General features: G+C 42.7%; 1 protein-coding gene across 5 annotated transcripts in view; it reads left to right on the top strand.

The window, feature by feature from the left end:
• Positions 1-15308, top strand: part of ehmt1b (euchromatic histone-lysine N-methyltransferase 1b) — a 52933-nt gene that overhangs the window by 3423 nt on the left and 34202 nt on the right. For 2 of the 5 annotated variants that reach the window (XM_061263247.1, XM_061263246.1), the window contains exon 1: positions 12242-12292. The exons of 2 other annotated variants lie outside the window; for them this stretch is intronic. In XM_061263247.1, coding sequence (XP_061119231.1) covers positions 12269-12292 — 24 coding nt within the window. In that variant the 5' untranslated portion in view covers positions 12242-12268. Of the gene's footprint in view, positions 1-12191; positions 12293-12944; positions 13085-15308 lie in introns of those variants that run through there. One more of the 5 variants, XM_061263249.1, reaches the window with a different exon arrangement.

Here is a 15308-nt window from a genome sequence, read left to right as displayed (position 1 = left end):
GTTGAAGGCGGCATAGGAGCCCCATTTATGCTCACTGGAAACAATGACAGAGCATGCCAGACTGGTGAATCATGGGTTATGATCAAATTTCTTCTTTACCCATGAGTCACTTATGGGAACGTGTATTTTTCTCAAGCTGGGAAATCGTCATCCAACTTCAAGACCAGATTTAAAGCTTGTTAATAGTTTAATTTATTATTTGTAGACCACGGCTATGTTTGGCTAATATAATGTGTGTGTGGTCTGCACTGTTCAGTGTTTGCCATTCCTGGGCATACTGCATCATGTCAGTGGAACAGTGCTATCAGAAGGCATGCAGTCCCTATGTTTTATTTCTGGTGGCTCAATGCCGCTATTAAAATGAAATTAGTAATAATTCCCACTTATTGAAAAAGAACACTTTCTTTCATCTGCTCGGGACAGGTGTCACAAAAAATGTCTTGATGACCGCTAGTACCTGTGCTTACAGAATTGCTACCGCACTGGCTTATGGGAAGCACCAGTTTTGTCCATATGATCTTCTAGGAGACCGCCGTTAAGTGGATGGGCAGTGCCAGGAGCTCATATGGAGATTTTAAAACTGGGCCATTCCATATCAACTCCAGGAGGCTGCACCACAGAACCTCTTGGATTTGTTTTTGTTTTCTGTGTTTTGGCTCTTCTTTACAAAGTTATGGACACCCGGCAAACTTTAAATGGCTGTTCCCCAATCCAAACATTTCAATAAGTGGGGTGACAGGGCAGCAGACATTCAGGCCATGTCTTTTTATCTGAGCTTTACACCCACCTGAGCTCTGCTGCTCTGGGTTTTGAGAGCTTCTTGTAGGAACTGAGGGGGATTGTTCATGCCTGTGAGCTTCACATGCTGCTGGAGTCTTTAGCAGTTAAGAGGTTAAACACACATTCACACTCCCTCCACATCCAACTTGACTTTGGTCACTGACACAATGTGGCACCAGCAGGAGATCGCCTGCGGGTTTGTAACCACTCTCATGCGTGGCCCGCAGGCATTATGACTATCGTTCCTGGTTTTCTTTTTCAGCACAGTTCATGCAAACTTGGACCAGACTGCAGTTAATTTCAGTAGTTCAACTTGAAGCTGGAGATTACCATTGGTGTCAGAAGTCACTCATGGTTATTTGTCAAGGCAGATGAACAAACATCGCTATGCCTTTCAGCTGAATGTAGTAATGGCCTTCGACCCCCCTGGTGCTTCTGTTCTGTGACTTGGGCTGGTATGTGTAAAAGGGTGAAGGTTTCTGATTGGATGTGTGGGAGAGGGGGAAGAGCTGTGGGGTCAGTGGAAATCAATGTGACTGGCTAGTTTCATAATGAGGTGTAACCCATTTAGATTTAACCCATCCATTAGGACAGGTCTGATTTTTATTGGTAATTGTGTCTGGTGGCGCATCGCAGGCATATGCTGCCAGTGTCCTTCACCTGAGGTTTACCAAGCCCCTCTTGTCCTTCCCTCTTCTCTAAGTCAGGTCTGCAGCTAGAGGGAGACCTGTGGTTCCAGCAGTGGTTTCAAACTCAAGCTGTATGTCCTGCTAAAAAATGTAGTGAGGGGGCTGAGGCCAACTAAAAAGGCCCAGTTGGTGTTCTAAGCTTCTGGGTTTCCACATGTAGCTGTGCCCCTATGAGACCCTGGTGCCCTGCACTGCATGCTCGGGCTCCAGTCTGAGGCGGGGCTCAGTTGTGGGAGGCGTCTAAACCGCAGTTCCTGCCGGTGACTCTCCAAACTCCAGACTCTACAAAAACCATTTACGAGCTTCCTTCCTCTACCATGTTCGTAAGCACAATATGGTACGCCCCTCACAGAGCTCTGCTTTCACGATATTAGTTTCAGTTAAAGATTAGTTAAATTTTTAGACCTTTCATTAATAGGTTGCTTATTGTTCAAGTCATGTATGAAATTGCTTGTTTGGTGCTGTGTGCTACATGGGTTTTCCTGCCAAAGATTTTAAATATAAACAACAATGTAGTGTCATCTTGCTATTTCACAAAAATGTGCTCGAAATCAATCGTGAAAGTGTCATTCACTAAAAACTTTGTAGCCTCCCCCATAGACCCCAGGAAGACTAACCTGTCGCCTGTGGGTCAGCTAATGGGGATTCTAAATAAACAATAAACAAAAAAAAAAAAAATTCTAACTGGGCTTTTTGATGCTGTAAAATTTCTGATGGAAATGGGTGTCTCGGTGGCGCAGTCTGTAGAGCACTGACCGCATGCTCATTGCGAGCCGCGACGTCGGCGGTTCGAATCCGACCGTCTGACATTTGTTGCATGTCTTCCCTTCTCTCTCGCTCCCATTCTTCCTGTCTCTCTATACTGTATACTGTCCAATAAAGCTGAAAAAGGCCTAAAAAATATCTCTAAAAAAAAAAGAATAATAATTCTGATGGAAATAAAAAATCACTTGAAAAGGGAGTGCAATCCTTTTGTTAATGTGTTTTATGATCATTAAGACAATGTGTCTAGTTGAGCCCTATGTTTAATGAAAATGTGTAAGCATTTAGTAAAAGCCTTCTCTGGCCAATGCTAGAACCAGTTGTGCACCACCTGAGGTTCTCTTGGCTAGTCAGCAATGGCATGGTTCAACCTGGACTGTAGGGTCCATGCACTGAGCCACAGTAAATGTTGTTATTGCATGCAGCGGGAAATTGCACCATGAAATGACGTGTCCCACATCTAACCTGGATCTTTTAAAGGCTTTGCCACATCGTCCTAGTGTAGTAGTAGCTGGAAGAATGCAACTTGACAGGCATTTTCAGAGTAGCACACTCTGACAGGAAGTTTTCCACTACACCGTATACAGCTTGCTAACATTCTGCTGAATGCATGGATTTTGCCAGATGGTTTATGTTACTAGACCACTGCCAAACTGTATTTACCATAAGGATTCACTACGGAATTGCATAGTTAATACACAGGCAATGGAGATTGCATAATAATGCATGATGCCCTTATAAGCACACCATGTATTTGTTTATTTTTGAAATAACAAGCTCACTAAGATTGTTTGTGGTAAGTGGTAATTGGACTGCCTTTATATTGTGTTTTTTCCAGCAACTAGAGCGACACAAAGCGCTTTACAATGAGTGCCTCATATTCACCCATTCTCACACGCACTTCAAGCCGAAATATCTTGACCATCCATCAGTCCTCCTTTACATCCACGCTTGTTTTCCTAAGGAAGACTTAAGATGGATAATCCTGTTTGTTTATGGAGTGCAGGTGGGTGCAGCTTTGGCGATACGAGGGGGAGGGGTTAATTTGCCGAAGTAAATATTACTGTCTGCGCCCAGCTAGTTTGGTGAGCCACTGATCAAAATAATCAACAAGATGAATGTTCCCTTTTTTAGCAGAGCGAGTAGAGCCTGCCCAATGTCTAGAATGCCGTCCTTTCTCAATCCAGTATTTTTGTTACAGTATCAGGGTTGGCACGTGCTTTTAAAGGAGACAAAATGGTTATAGAACACTGTGATTGGCTGATTTTGACGGTGGATGGAGCAAGTGGCGAAATGGAGGTCGTAGTTGGATGATGAAACGCACTGGCTGCTTTCTGTGTTGCTGTAGCGTATACTCACCCCCGCCTGCTGACTGTGCCTCTGAGGTAGGAGGGCGGAGAGTAGGCGGGGGAGGGTAGCTTCCCGGAGCTCCCTGGGGATGGTCGTCAGTAATTCAGGCACAAGCCGTGGAGCTTTTGAGAAGGGAAGCAGTCTGTACTGTTTGAGTCAACAAGTGCACCCCTCCACACCTGCACTGCTGCTGCCCCCTCCATTAATGCCACTGCTAGTTATGGCTCAGGGGCAGTGAAGAGTAAATGCTTCTCCCAGTGCAGCCTATTCGGTACACTACCTTCAGCTCTAGCTTTCAGATTATTTTCATAGATTATTTATGTTTCTTAAAATATTTAAATATTTGTAATTCATTTTAAATTCAGTTCGCTGTAACAGTAACTCTTCTATTGGAGAGCATAAGTGCTTTTCTCATGAAAGTTGTGACTGCTTCAGCTACTTGGAGTTCCTGTTTGTGGTAAAGGCATAAACGTTTACTGTACCTAGCCAGTGTACCCCCACGTGTTTGTGTGTGTGTGTCATGGCCTTACTGTTCTGAGCGAACTTGTTTTGAGAACCTTCCACAAAACACATGCTCTGCAGAACCCTGAGGATCTTCATGGCCTCAGCAGCTTCAGGGACATTGTGGGTGTGCTATGTCCTTTAGAATTCTTGGGGTTAACTTGCCTGTTTGCAAAAGAGTTTCCATAAATTTCCCCAGTGACTGGGAATATGTTTCTCTGGTCCTGTTAATGAGCCTGGCTGGGGAGGAAGGCAGAGCGGAGAGGAGAAAAAGGGTCGTCAGTTTCTGCAGGGACTCCACTGCATGTGCTTGGTTATCGCAGTCATATCAGGAGGCCGTGAGGTCCCATAACTTTTCCTGGAGGACAGTTTGGTGCTTGTGATGAGTCTGATCAATTTGCAATCATTTGAACACAATGGAACCTTGGCTACCAGTGTGTGAACTACGATACAATAAATGATCATTTCCAACATTTATTATGAATAAATTAATTCCGATTTGGTTTCCATTGGATACTAGAGATATTACTTATACCTAAGAACAGTGTGAAACACAGCAATCAGTGGATTCTCAGTGAATTATTCCTTTCCTTAAAAACCTTAATAGCTACCCGATATGTGCAAGTGAAGTACCTTTGTTAAATGTAAATGCAGGCTGTAATATAAGCAAAATGGCTTGCATTTTCATTTTCTCTTTGAAATGATCAAAACCTGTGTAGACCGCAGTAACAACTCAATTATTTGTACATAAGTAGGCCTATTATACCCTTTGAAGGACACACGGTTTAATTTTGATTGGAAACCTTCCTCCTTACCTACTGCTTGGTTGAATATGCAACACTTTTTGGTTGTTTTCTGGCCGGACTCAGCTTTGGCATTGTGTAACGTTTGAATAAATAATCTATTTCACTTCATTTTACTTGTGGCTGTTCTTAACATATCTAGTAGTTTAGAGGTTTGGAAGTCATACACAAAGTGTTGCTGATATAGGCAAGCTATGAAATATTGAAATATATATATATTTTCTTTATTGAATATATAATGAACATTTACACAAAGTTGGAGTGGTAACCCCCCACACGCCAGGTTGATTTTTCATGGAATGACCCATTAGTAGTTCAAGTTCTATACCTGCAGTGGTCTGCAAAGCTTTTGCAGCTAGCAAAGCTTTTTAAATATAACCAATTGAACTGCAAACTACAAAGCTAGGTTGCTGCCTACTTACCTTGTATTGCATGTGGGAGATACATTTCTCTATGTCACTGACACTCTGCCTAGCTAAGTGGGTAACAAGTCTTCGAGCTTGCGTACAAAACTGTACATGTGGTAAATCGTAAATTAAGCTTCTCAATTAAGCTATTACGCTAATCCCGCTTGGCTTTTAGATTTAAGGTCCTTCACTCATTGGTGTTTTTATTGAGGGATTAAAGGACTTTTCAGATTTGTTCTTTAAGAAGTAGTTCCCTATGTACATTCATATTTACATTTTACATTTTTATAATTTAGCAGGCGCTTTTAATCGAAAGTAACTTACAGATGCAATGTACAGTCTCAGTGCTGTATGTGAAACGTCAGTAGAAGATCGCTGGGTGATCTAGCAAGAAAACTAGTTGTGTGCCACGTGTGACTTCTGTGATACAACATTTGATCGACCATGTCTCCAATTAGCCTACAGCTGGAGAGATGGTCTCTTCACCAGAGAACCATGGTTTTATTATAACCAATAGATTCTTTCATATCCACACTCTCTCTCTTTCTGATATTCCACCCATATGAGGAAGACACACCGCGAGGAGATGAAGCAGTCGCTTCCAACAAAGTACAACACAAACAAACTTTATTGACTGTTTACTCACCAAAGGCCCTGCCAGATGTGAGGGCCAATACGATGTGAGGATGTGAGGTTGGAACGTCACTCAGCATGCCAGATGAGATGGTAAAATCTTGAAAGCGTTGTTGGATCTGCCCAGGTGCAATCCCGTGAGTAATGCCCTTAGCTGGTCTTGATGCCATACTGGACAGAGAATAGACCATTGTAGATCAACTCCATCATCTTACTGACGGCAGAAATGCTCAAAGCTTGATGGATTGTTGGAGGATCATCTTGAAAGGGAATGAAGGGTTAGGATGAAGCACTGCCTCTGTACTCTCTGGGAGGAATCAACAGCAGTCTAGACAGCCTGAAATTCCCTCATTCTCCTACCAGATGTAATTGCTAATAGGAAAGGATACCCATTGAAGTCTGCCGACTCCACTGACTCAAAGGGAGCCTTCTGCAGTACTCCATGGACCTTCTGCAGTCCCAAATGCTGGCACCCTAGCGTGTGCCTCGAGTCTGAGAGCAGCCTTAAGAAGTGTGCAATCAGGCCACTGCGGTTTTCAGAACACTTGCTTTCCCAGAGATTGCTAACTTTGATAGCGGCCATGCCCTGAGGTTAAGGGGATTGCCTGCTTCAAGCTGTTCCTGAAGGAACACCAATATCTCATTTTTCAGCCTGCATCAAAATCTATGGAGGGAATCTGCTGTTCAGATGGTGAGGGGCAGGTCATTCCACCACTATGGAACCAGAACCGAGAGTGGGGTTGAACCTGTAGCCCAACCAATTCGTGCTCGTAATGAGGGGACGACAAGGTGACCAGAGCTGGCAGACCAGAGTGGTATTGCTAGGGTGTAGGGAGCAATTAGTCTGGATTTACAGTGGGACAGTCCCCTTAGCAGACTGGAATTCAAACACTAACACCTTGATGCGGAGGCACGCTGAAAAGTATGGTGACATGAGCTGGCCTAGGCCGCCTGGTGGTCAGGTGAGCTGCAGCTTTCTGGACCAGCCGGAGGGGCTTGCAATAATCCAGGCAATAGATGAGGAGCGTCTGGACAAGGAGTTGGGTGGCTTAATCCATCAGGATATATATATAACGTATTTTGTAGAGGAAGAACCTGCAGGTTCTGGCAGTGGAGGATGGCTGAGATTGCCCAAGGTTGTTGGCTGTGCGAGATGAGGATACTACAAAGTCCTCGACAGTCTGTGCGAGGTTGATTGTTTGGAGAGGACAGGGATGGAGAGAAGCTCAGTCTTGCCAAGTGTACGCTTCAGGTGGTGAGAGGTCATCCACGCAGAGATGTCAGCCAAGTGAGCCGACATCTCAATCGAAGGCCGCCAACAGTTCAAGGGGACAGAAGAGAGGGATCTGGCTCTAGCAGAGTTGAGTGCCTCAGTGACTGTGAGTAGGGTGGTCTCAGTAGAGTGGCCGCTCTTGGACTGGTTGGGGATATGCCACTCAAGTCAAGGTCTGGGATGTATTTGCGGTAGTGCGGTTGCTTCTCATACTCGACGTATTGGATGCGGGAGAAATAGGCAGGCGTAAAACCTGAATGACTTTGACATGGGTCAAATCATTATAGCCAGACGACTAGGTTGGAGCATCTCCAAAACGGCAAGGCTATTGGGGTGCTCCTAGCCAGCAGTGGTGAGTACCTACCAACAGTGGTCCGAGGATGGACAAACCATAAACCGGCGGAGTGTTGGCTGCCTAAGAAGTCGCAGAACATTTTTTATGATGGTTACAGGAGGAATGTGTCCTCCTGTAACACACAGTCCATCACACCCTGCTGCATATAGGGCTTCGTAGCCGCAGACTAGACAGAGTGCCCATGCTAACCCCTGTCCACCATTGCAAGCACTTACAATAGGTATGCGAGCATTGGAACTGGACCTTGGAGCAATGGAAGAAGGTCACCAGGTCTAATTGGTCCCGTTTTCTTTTACATCATGTTGACGGCCGGGTATGGGTTTGTTTACCTAGGAGGGAAGAAATGGCACCAGGATGCAATGTGGGAAGAAACCAAGCCAGTGGGGGCAGTGCGGTACTCTGGGTAATCTTCTGCTTGGAAACCCTCGGTCCAGGCATTGATGTGGTCAGAAGCGAACGGAAGCAAACCTGACTTCTAAGTGGCACAAAGTTAAACATGACACACTTCTTCAAATTTTAAAGCAAGAATCAGGCTAAATTGTTGAAGGCAATAGACGATCCTATCCAGAGAAACATGCATTGTACGTTATTGCAGAAAATGCAGCTGTTCCACTTTTTCAGAACAGTGTCTTGCAATTTTGGCTAACTACTACAAATTAGTACCATTTATACAGTACACTCTTAACATCATAGCTACATCATAGCAGTTGATGGGGACAACATGTTTACCATTCGCCTATTAGCCTTGCTGTGGTCCTGTGTTTACAATCAAATAAGTCTCCTCCTCTGTCTTCTCCCCTCACACTCACCTCTGAGTGCCTGACTGCCCATCTAGCGACCTTATGTAGCTGGCTTCGATAGAAAGATATAATGTTACTTACAGGTCCAGCAGAAAACATGCCTACTCTGTGCCATTTTTCATCCCCATTGTGAACTTCAGCTGTCACCATTTAGGAAAAGCTATTTCAAGGTTGACTCAAAAGAGTGTATGCCCAGAAATGTCCAGCACATTTTATAATAAGAAATACAGCATTGATTTGCCCGAGAAGGCCAATGCATTTATACTACGCGCCTGTTAACGTAATATTAGAACTTGTTGTAATTGTTACAATATTGTTACAATCTTTTGCAAGTATATAATATAGCTAGCATTATCGATTTATTGAACCATATGTGGCGGCCTGTAGCGTCGTGGTTAATGTACATGACTGGGACCCGCAACGTCGGTGGGTCGATCCCCGTGTGTAGCCACAATATGATCTGCACAGCCGTTGGGGCCCTTGAGCAAGGCCCTTAACCCTGCATTGCTCCAGGGGAGGATTGTCTCCTGCTGAGTCTAATCAACTGTATGTTGCTCTGCATAAGAGTGTCTGCCAAATGGCATTAATGTAATGTAATATGTATTCATATAGTAATTAATGACATGTTAGTTATTGAATTAATGTAACTTTGCTAGTTGATTATTCACAGAAGCATAGCATTATGTAAGAATAGTGAATCCATTTAGCTAGTTACAGTGGCAACGTTGGCTAGCTAATAAGCTTACTAGCTTGTTAAACTAGCTTGTTGCCAAAGCATATTGGATATAGTTGTGAATTGGTTCTAGCAATGCGAAAAACTGTATTGTTAATATTAGCTTACCATAAATCCTCAATTTGTGGCCGGGGTCTTTTATTTACTTAGGCTGCACAAAGCACAGGCCTTTATTTGGGGCAGGCTTGTATTCGAGGCAGGCCTTTATTTCTTATTAGGCTTCTGTTGTAGAATTTTATTCTTAGAAATAAAGTAAAAGGCTACACTTAAAGTGGGCCAACACTGTTCAACACTTCCTGTAACCGTTCAGAAATGCAACTTGAGTAGCTAAACCAATAATGAAAGCCAAAACAGATGCGTCTTCATAAAATAACAACTTGCCAGACACGCCTTCATGAACAATAAGAAATTAGCGTAGATAACAGCAAGTTAAGGATCTTTTTTTCCTAAAGTGCGTTTTATTGTGAAACATGCGTTTCGTTTGGAGCAGCATACCGGTAGGCTATCAAAAGATTTTCGCTTTGGTTTGGGATTTTATTGACTTTTGGACTGTTTGATTCTATTGCTAAATGTTGGGACTGATGGGCACTGAAATCTGGGGGGTATTTGATGGTTCGCTGTGAAGTTTTATGTAGTTGAAAGAGTGTCGGGATTTCCACCCGTCTGTTTATTGCGAGCCTAGGCAGCCGCTTTCATTCATTGAACATGCGCTGTGCTGTAAATACATGGAGACCTTATTGCGTAGCTATGTAGCCTAAATTGAGTTAATTTTAAATTTTGTCTGATTTACTTTTTATTAAATTCGTAGGCTGGAATGCCTCGCGGCAACAATCGTGTTTAAATGTATACTGCTTCAGCCTTTGGCAAACTACTCAGAAGGGGGCGGCAAGCGACTGGTAGCTTGAGAGCAACGTGTTGGACACCCATGGTGTAGGACAACGACTTAATTTGCAACAGTATTAAACCAACCAACAATATAAAATATTAAGAAGAGCTCTTTTATTTCATTGAGTTAAATCGAAACAATGTCTTCTTGTGCTCATGGACTGATAGCCCTACTGGTAGGCAATATTACCCCGGCTTGTATTTGGCGGCTGGCCTTTATTTGTCCGAATCGACCACGCCCCCGGCTATTATCCAAGGCCCGGCTTCAAATAGAATCCCGGACACAATTTAAGGATTTACTGTATGTAATTTCATTTTTACATGATCTTGCACTTAACACTCTGTCAATGTGCTTCACTGGCTTTGCATTCAAATTGGCCTAGAAAGCTGACATTACCTAGTATGGTGTAAACGGTTTTGTATGTAGCCTAACCCAGAGCTCTTGAAATAGCAGTTGTGTTGTGTTGACTAAGATAATAAGCATAATATTGGATGTTGAATTTTAGTATTCTGTAATGTTAGCCTAGCTGTACCAGTGTCTACGTAGCGATAGCTAGCCAACGCTTATGTTTTGCATCAACATTGCTTCACATTTCTATAATATATTGGAAAGGTGCTATAACGAGAGATGTGTGTGCCCTCTGTAGGACTGGGTTGCACCAGTTGTACTTCAGTTCAAATATAACCTAGTTACCTATAACTTGAAATCCTACTAATACTCTTGATTTATGCAATACAAACATAAAAGACATGACGCAACAGAAATTAGCTAACAACGTAACAAACTAATAGTCAGTATAATCACTTTTTCTGCACACAGCATTATTTTTCAGTAACACCATGGCATTTTGCAACTCTGTACTCAAAGAGGATATGGATATGATATTTCAGTAACATTAGCGATCTAGCTAGCTAGTGGACTAGCTACAATGCCAAGTGGCGTGAGGCTATCTTGTCATTTCCACTACTGTCTCTGAGTTGGTTAAGCCATTTAGGGCTCTGTTGCTGCAAAAGCACCTCCAACCTTATGAATGCGTAACTATACAATGTGTCAGCAGCTGTCATCAGGGAAGTATTAGCCTTTGCATTGAGCGCTAACTATCCTGTGGTACTGTTTGGCTTTTAGAATGGAAAACAGGTACTGGATTACATGTGAGTAAACAAGAATACGTGTTTTAGTAGCAAGGACATTACAGTGTAGCTGCCACCAATTACAAAAATGGGAGGGTCACACGGAACAAGCAGCAAATGAATACTGAATGAATAAAAGAGCTGGTCCATGCTAACCAATTCGTATTATATTTATAGATTTTTAATTTACTGACTAATGCATATGTATATATTATTGGTGTGTCTAATGTAAATTCAATTCTAATAAAATAGTATAGGCCTAATAATTGTATGGACCTAAAGTTTTGGCAAGATTACACTGTCACAAAAGTAACTGATTAGTTAAAATTATGTCATTGCTCATTTGCATTGTATAATATTTGCATATTCTTAAAACTTCAATTTCGAACATTGATGGATTGAAAACATACCATTTTGGAGAAATTAGACTATCTGCTCTTCCCTTTGTCACTGGCTGTGCTGTGCCACTGCTATGCTGATCTATCCTACGTTTTTACTGTGTTTTTAATGCAACCATCAGTGTAAAATAACACTCAAAGACAGCTTCTTAAGAACTGCATGCATCCTTGAAAATGAGATTGAGAGAAAAGCTGAGTGAAACCATAGCAGGAGGCTTGGGTTCATATTTAATTCTTTATTTGCTCATTTTCAGTCCAAGCTTGTTACAGGTGCCACAAAACAACCTTTACAAAAATCCAAAGGAAATGGGTTTAGATATAAGGTGCTTTCAGGAGAATGTTAGGTTGTTTTTTGGTGCTGCTGCTGTTGTTGTTGTTCATGGAGTAGGCTCTTCAACTAAGAAAGAAAAAAAGCCCGGTGTGCTTGACTGGTGTCATGAATTACTCGGCCATATATTTTTTTTAAACATTGTGATATTAGATTTCAGTGGAGTTGGTATAGAAATGCTGAAGCTGGCCTGCTATATTAACGGCCCCCATTGTTCACACAAGGTTCCGTTCCACGAAATGGCTGCGTTATTTCTCCCCCTTCTTCTCTGTCAAGAACAGCCAGGCTCTCACTGAGCATGCTCAGTGAGGCCTATGTCAGAGATTCTACAGAGAGATTGATCATGTGACTTGAGCTGGGACTGTGCATGTGTGGGAAGCCAGACGAAAGTGTTTGGAGCTCCTCTCTCTGTCTCTCTCTGTCTCTCTTCCTTCCCATCAATGGAAATCCACAGGCTGAACCAGGTACTGCCATATTGCTGGAGGGCACGGCTTGAAGGAAGATGGTTCTTTTTCTTTTTCGTACATTTTATTGTCTTTCTCAAACACAGGTTGGGCCAGATGGAGTGAGCTGTGCTTCCTAGCTTGGTCCTTACTGTTTTTATTTCTTGATTTATTTTGCATGTTTGATTTTGTGTTTATTTGTCGTTTGTGAGTTTTTATCTGGCTGTGACGTGATTATTCTATATTTATTTTTTATTTCTATATTTCTTTTGCGTTGATCGTTGGTGGGATTGAGTGGATCGTTTAGAAGGGATTGACTGATTGAGTCTGTTCCACCTGAGCTAGCTGTTTCCCTGTCTTCCCATCCTTGTGTTTTAAAGTACAGGGACCAACAGAGGTCCCTTTTTCAGGGGCGTAGGCCTCTCGGGCACTGAGTAGGACTCAAGTTTTACTCCAACCTTAAAGTGTGGAACTCGTGTGTCCATAATTTAAATTTTATTTTACCCCTGATTGTGGCATTGGCATAAAAAGGAGACATTTCAAAACCTTTGCTCAGTGTTTCAGGCTCATCATTACAATAATATTGGCTTTTTTTTGCTTTCTTTGTTCTTTCAAGTGGTTTTCAGAAGTTTATTATTTTTATTTTTTTTGTCTCCGCTGTGCATCTCCCTAGGTGTGACAGTTGAGGGGAATCAGAGACTGTTGTCTGGGGGCTTGGTGATGATGCTAGAAGGGTGCCATGGTACCGAACCATCAGCTGCTGAATCATCATATCTCTGCATGCTCATCCATTGTAAATAAAGCTGTTCTCAGGTAGACTATCGAGCTTGGCATCATGGATGTTTGGATACATTAAAGGAATTTTAAGTGGCTAAATTGGCTTCAATTTAAGGCCAAGGCTCTTCCTTCAGCATCTTCTAGCCATGGTGATTTCATGCCAGTTGTTTCCCAGAGTGTCGTTTGTTTCGATCCCCCCCCCCCCCAGAGACACCAGCAGTGTCCATTTTTGCAAGAAAAAAAAGAAAAGAAATGATCATATTTTTACATCTGGTTTGTGTTTGTGTGTGTGCACTCGAACAAGCATAGGTGCATACGCCTCTTTGTGCGCACTGTTCAGCTTGTGTTGAGCAGGCAAACGGTAGGGCCTTGTGTTTGCGTCAGGCTGCTGACTTTGGAAGAGACTCTGCGCTCTTCTTCAAAGAGGTGTGGGAGGCTGGGCTGACTACTCTTTTCTCTGCTGTCTATACTCTGCTCAGTTCCATGTCAGTCCTTCAATAAGGTTTCACATGCAGTCAAATTAATACCTTGTTTTAGAGGTTTTGGGCTGCAGGTTGGAGGAGGAGGAAAGGACTGCATTTTTTCTTTCAGTCAAATTAATCCGCCTGGAGTTTGTTTTGGCCTGCTGATTCTCAAAATGGCTGAAACGACTGGACTGGGTTTGCACCAAATGTCGATTGAGGCATTGAGACTTACTTGGAGCCTGTAATTGTGTGTGCATATTTGTGTTTGTTTGTTTGTTTGTTTGTGTGTCTACGTGAGTGTCGTAAGAGCATCGATGTGTAGGCTAATTGTATCTGCATGTCTGGGTGAGTGTGTGTGTGATAGACAGTTTGGCCCATAGCCTGGTACAGTGGTTGTTTAAAATACATATAATATGAATATAGAAATATATAGCCTATATAATTTTTTTATATATTTTCCGGTATGGTGTAGAACATGTTTTCAGTTGTTGTTCTTTCCCATCTAACCGAATGAAGTTTATCGGCGTCCTGACCTTGATTGTCTTAATCCTGCCAGGCTTGGTAAGGTGTGATTGACTCCGCTCCAGTAAAAACGAAAAAATAACTGTCAGCAACAGCAGATGCATATTTGCATCCAGTTGTTCTTCCAGAGGCATGGAGAGAACACAAATGAGACGTTGGTGGGGTTTATTTTTTACTCATGCTATTAAGCCACTACAATGGCTTCTCACCTGAAGGCACGAAAATTGTTAATTCTGGATATAGGAAGGAGAGTAACTTGATCGGTGTGAACCGCAGAGAGAAAATGGAATATGAATGACCTCTGACCTGTAGTATTAACCTATGGCGTAACTTGGGGTGTGAAAGTGGAAATCCAGGCCATGTTTAAGATCACAGGAGGTCAGTAGGAGGGGGATTAGTAGAAAACTGTGGCAGCCATGAAGTGGCTGGTGGTAATTGTTGTAATTTGAAGATAGGAACTTTAAAACCTCACCCAGTGTTGTTTTTGTAGCTTGGGGGCAGAGAGCATACAAAGCCTACATGTCCGGCATCTTATGAGGATTGTATTGCAAGTTAAGATGGTTGCTGATGGTGGAAATCGTTAAACTGTATTACGTTAGCGTCTGTGGTGATCTTATATCTAATGTGCCCCACGAAGATGGAAACATGGAAGTGATATGGTTTAACCTGTATTGTGCGGAAAGAGCAAGACAAGTGCGATGCTGAGAGAGACTGGTTAAATGTACATTATTATTTGCATCTAGTTGATAGCACTGTAGATCAGGCAATAAAACATGCTTGAATTTGGAGTTTTCTTTTGATTAAGAGAAAGATAGAGAGGGAGTATTGTGTATGTGTATCATTCTTTAATAATTGATAACATTCCTGGCAATGCTGATGAATTGCATTTAAATCTGAAGTCTGTTGGTAGCGAGAGATGATGAAAGATGACCGAGAGATTAAGTGGGAGTGGACTGCATGAGGTCCAAAGGGTGTTTTGTTTTCTAGAATGTGTCTGTAGTGTTGGCCAGGTATCAAAGAGTCATAATGGCGGGACAAGAAATGTGTTACCTACTGTTTAGAGGAGGCAGGACATCAGGTAAAGGTATTGGGAGCCAGAAGGGCACTTTGCTTCTGTGTAAACAAACCGGGGTCCATCTCTCCTCAAGAAGGAGCTCCGCAGCACAGTGTGTCTGGAGTGGAACTTGGTTGCAAGGGCGTTGCTTCAATCCACCCTGTAACTCACTTGTCTCAAACACCAAACCCATTATTGGTGGAGGAAACAGTGTAAGACT

The sequence above is a fragment of the Conger conger genome, chromosome 12, assembly GCF_963514075.1.
Source record: "Conger conger chromosome 12, fConCon1.1, whole genome shotgun sequence".
NCBI lineage: Eukaryota > Metazoa > Chordata > Actinopteri > Anguilliformes > Congridae > Conger > Conger conger.
This window is presented reverse-complemented; position numbering and strand designations above follow the sequence as displayed.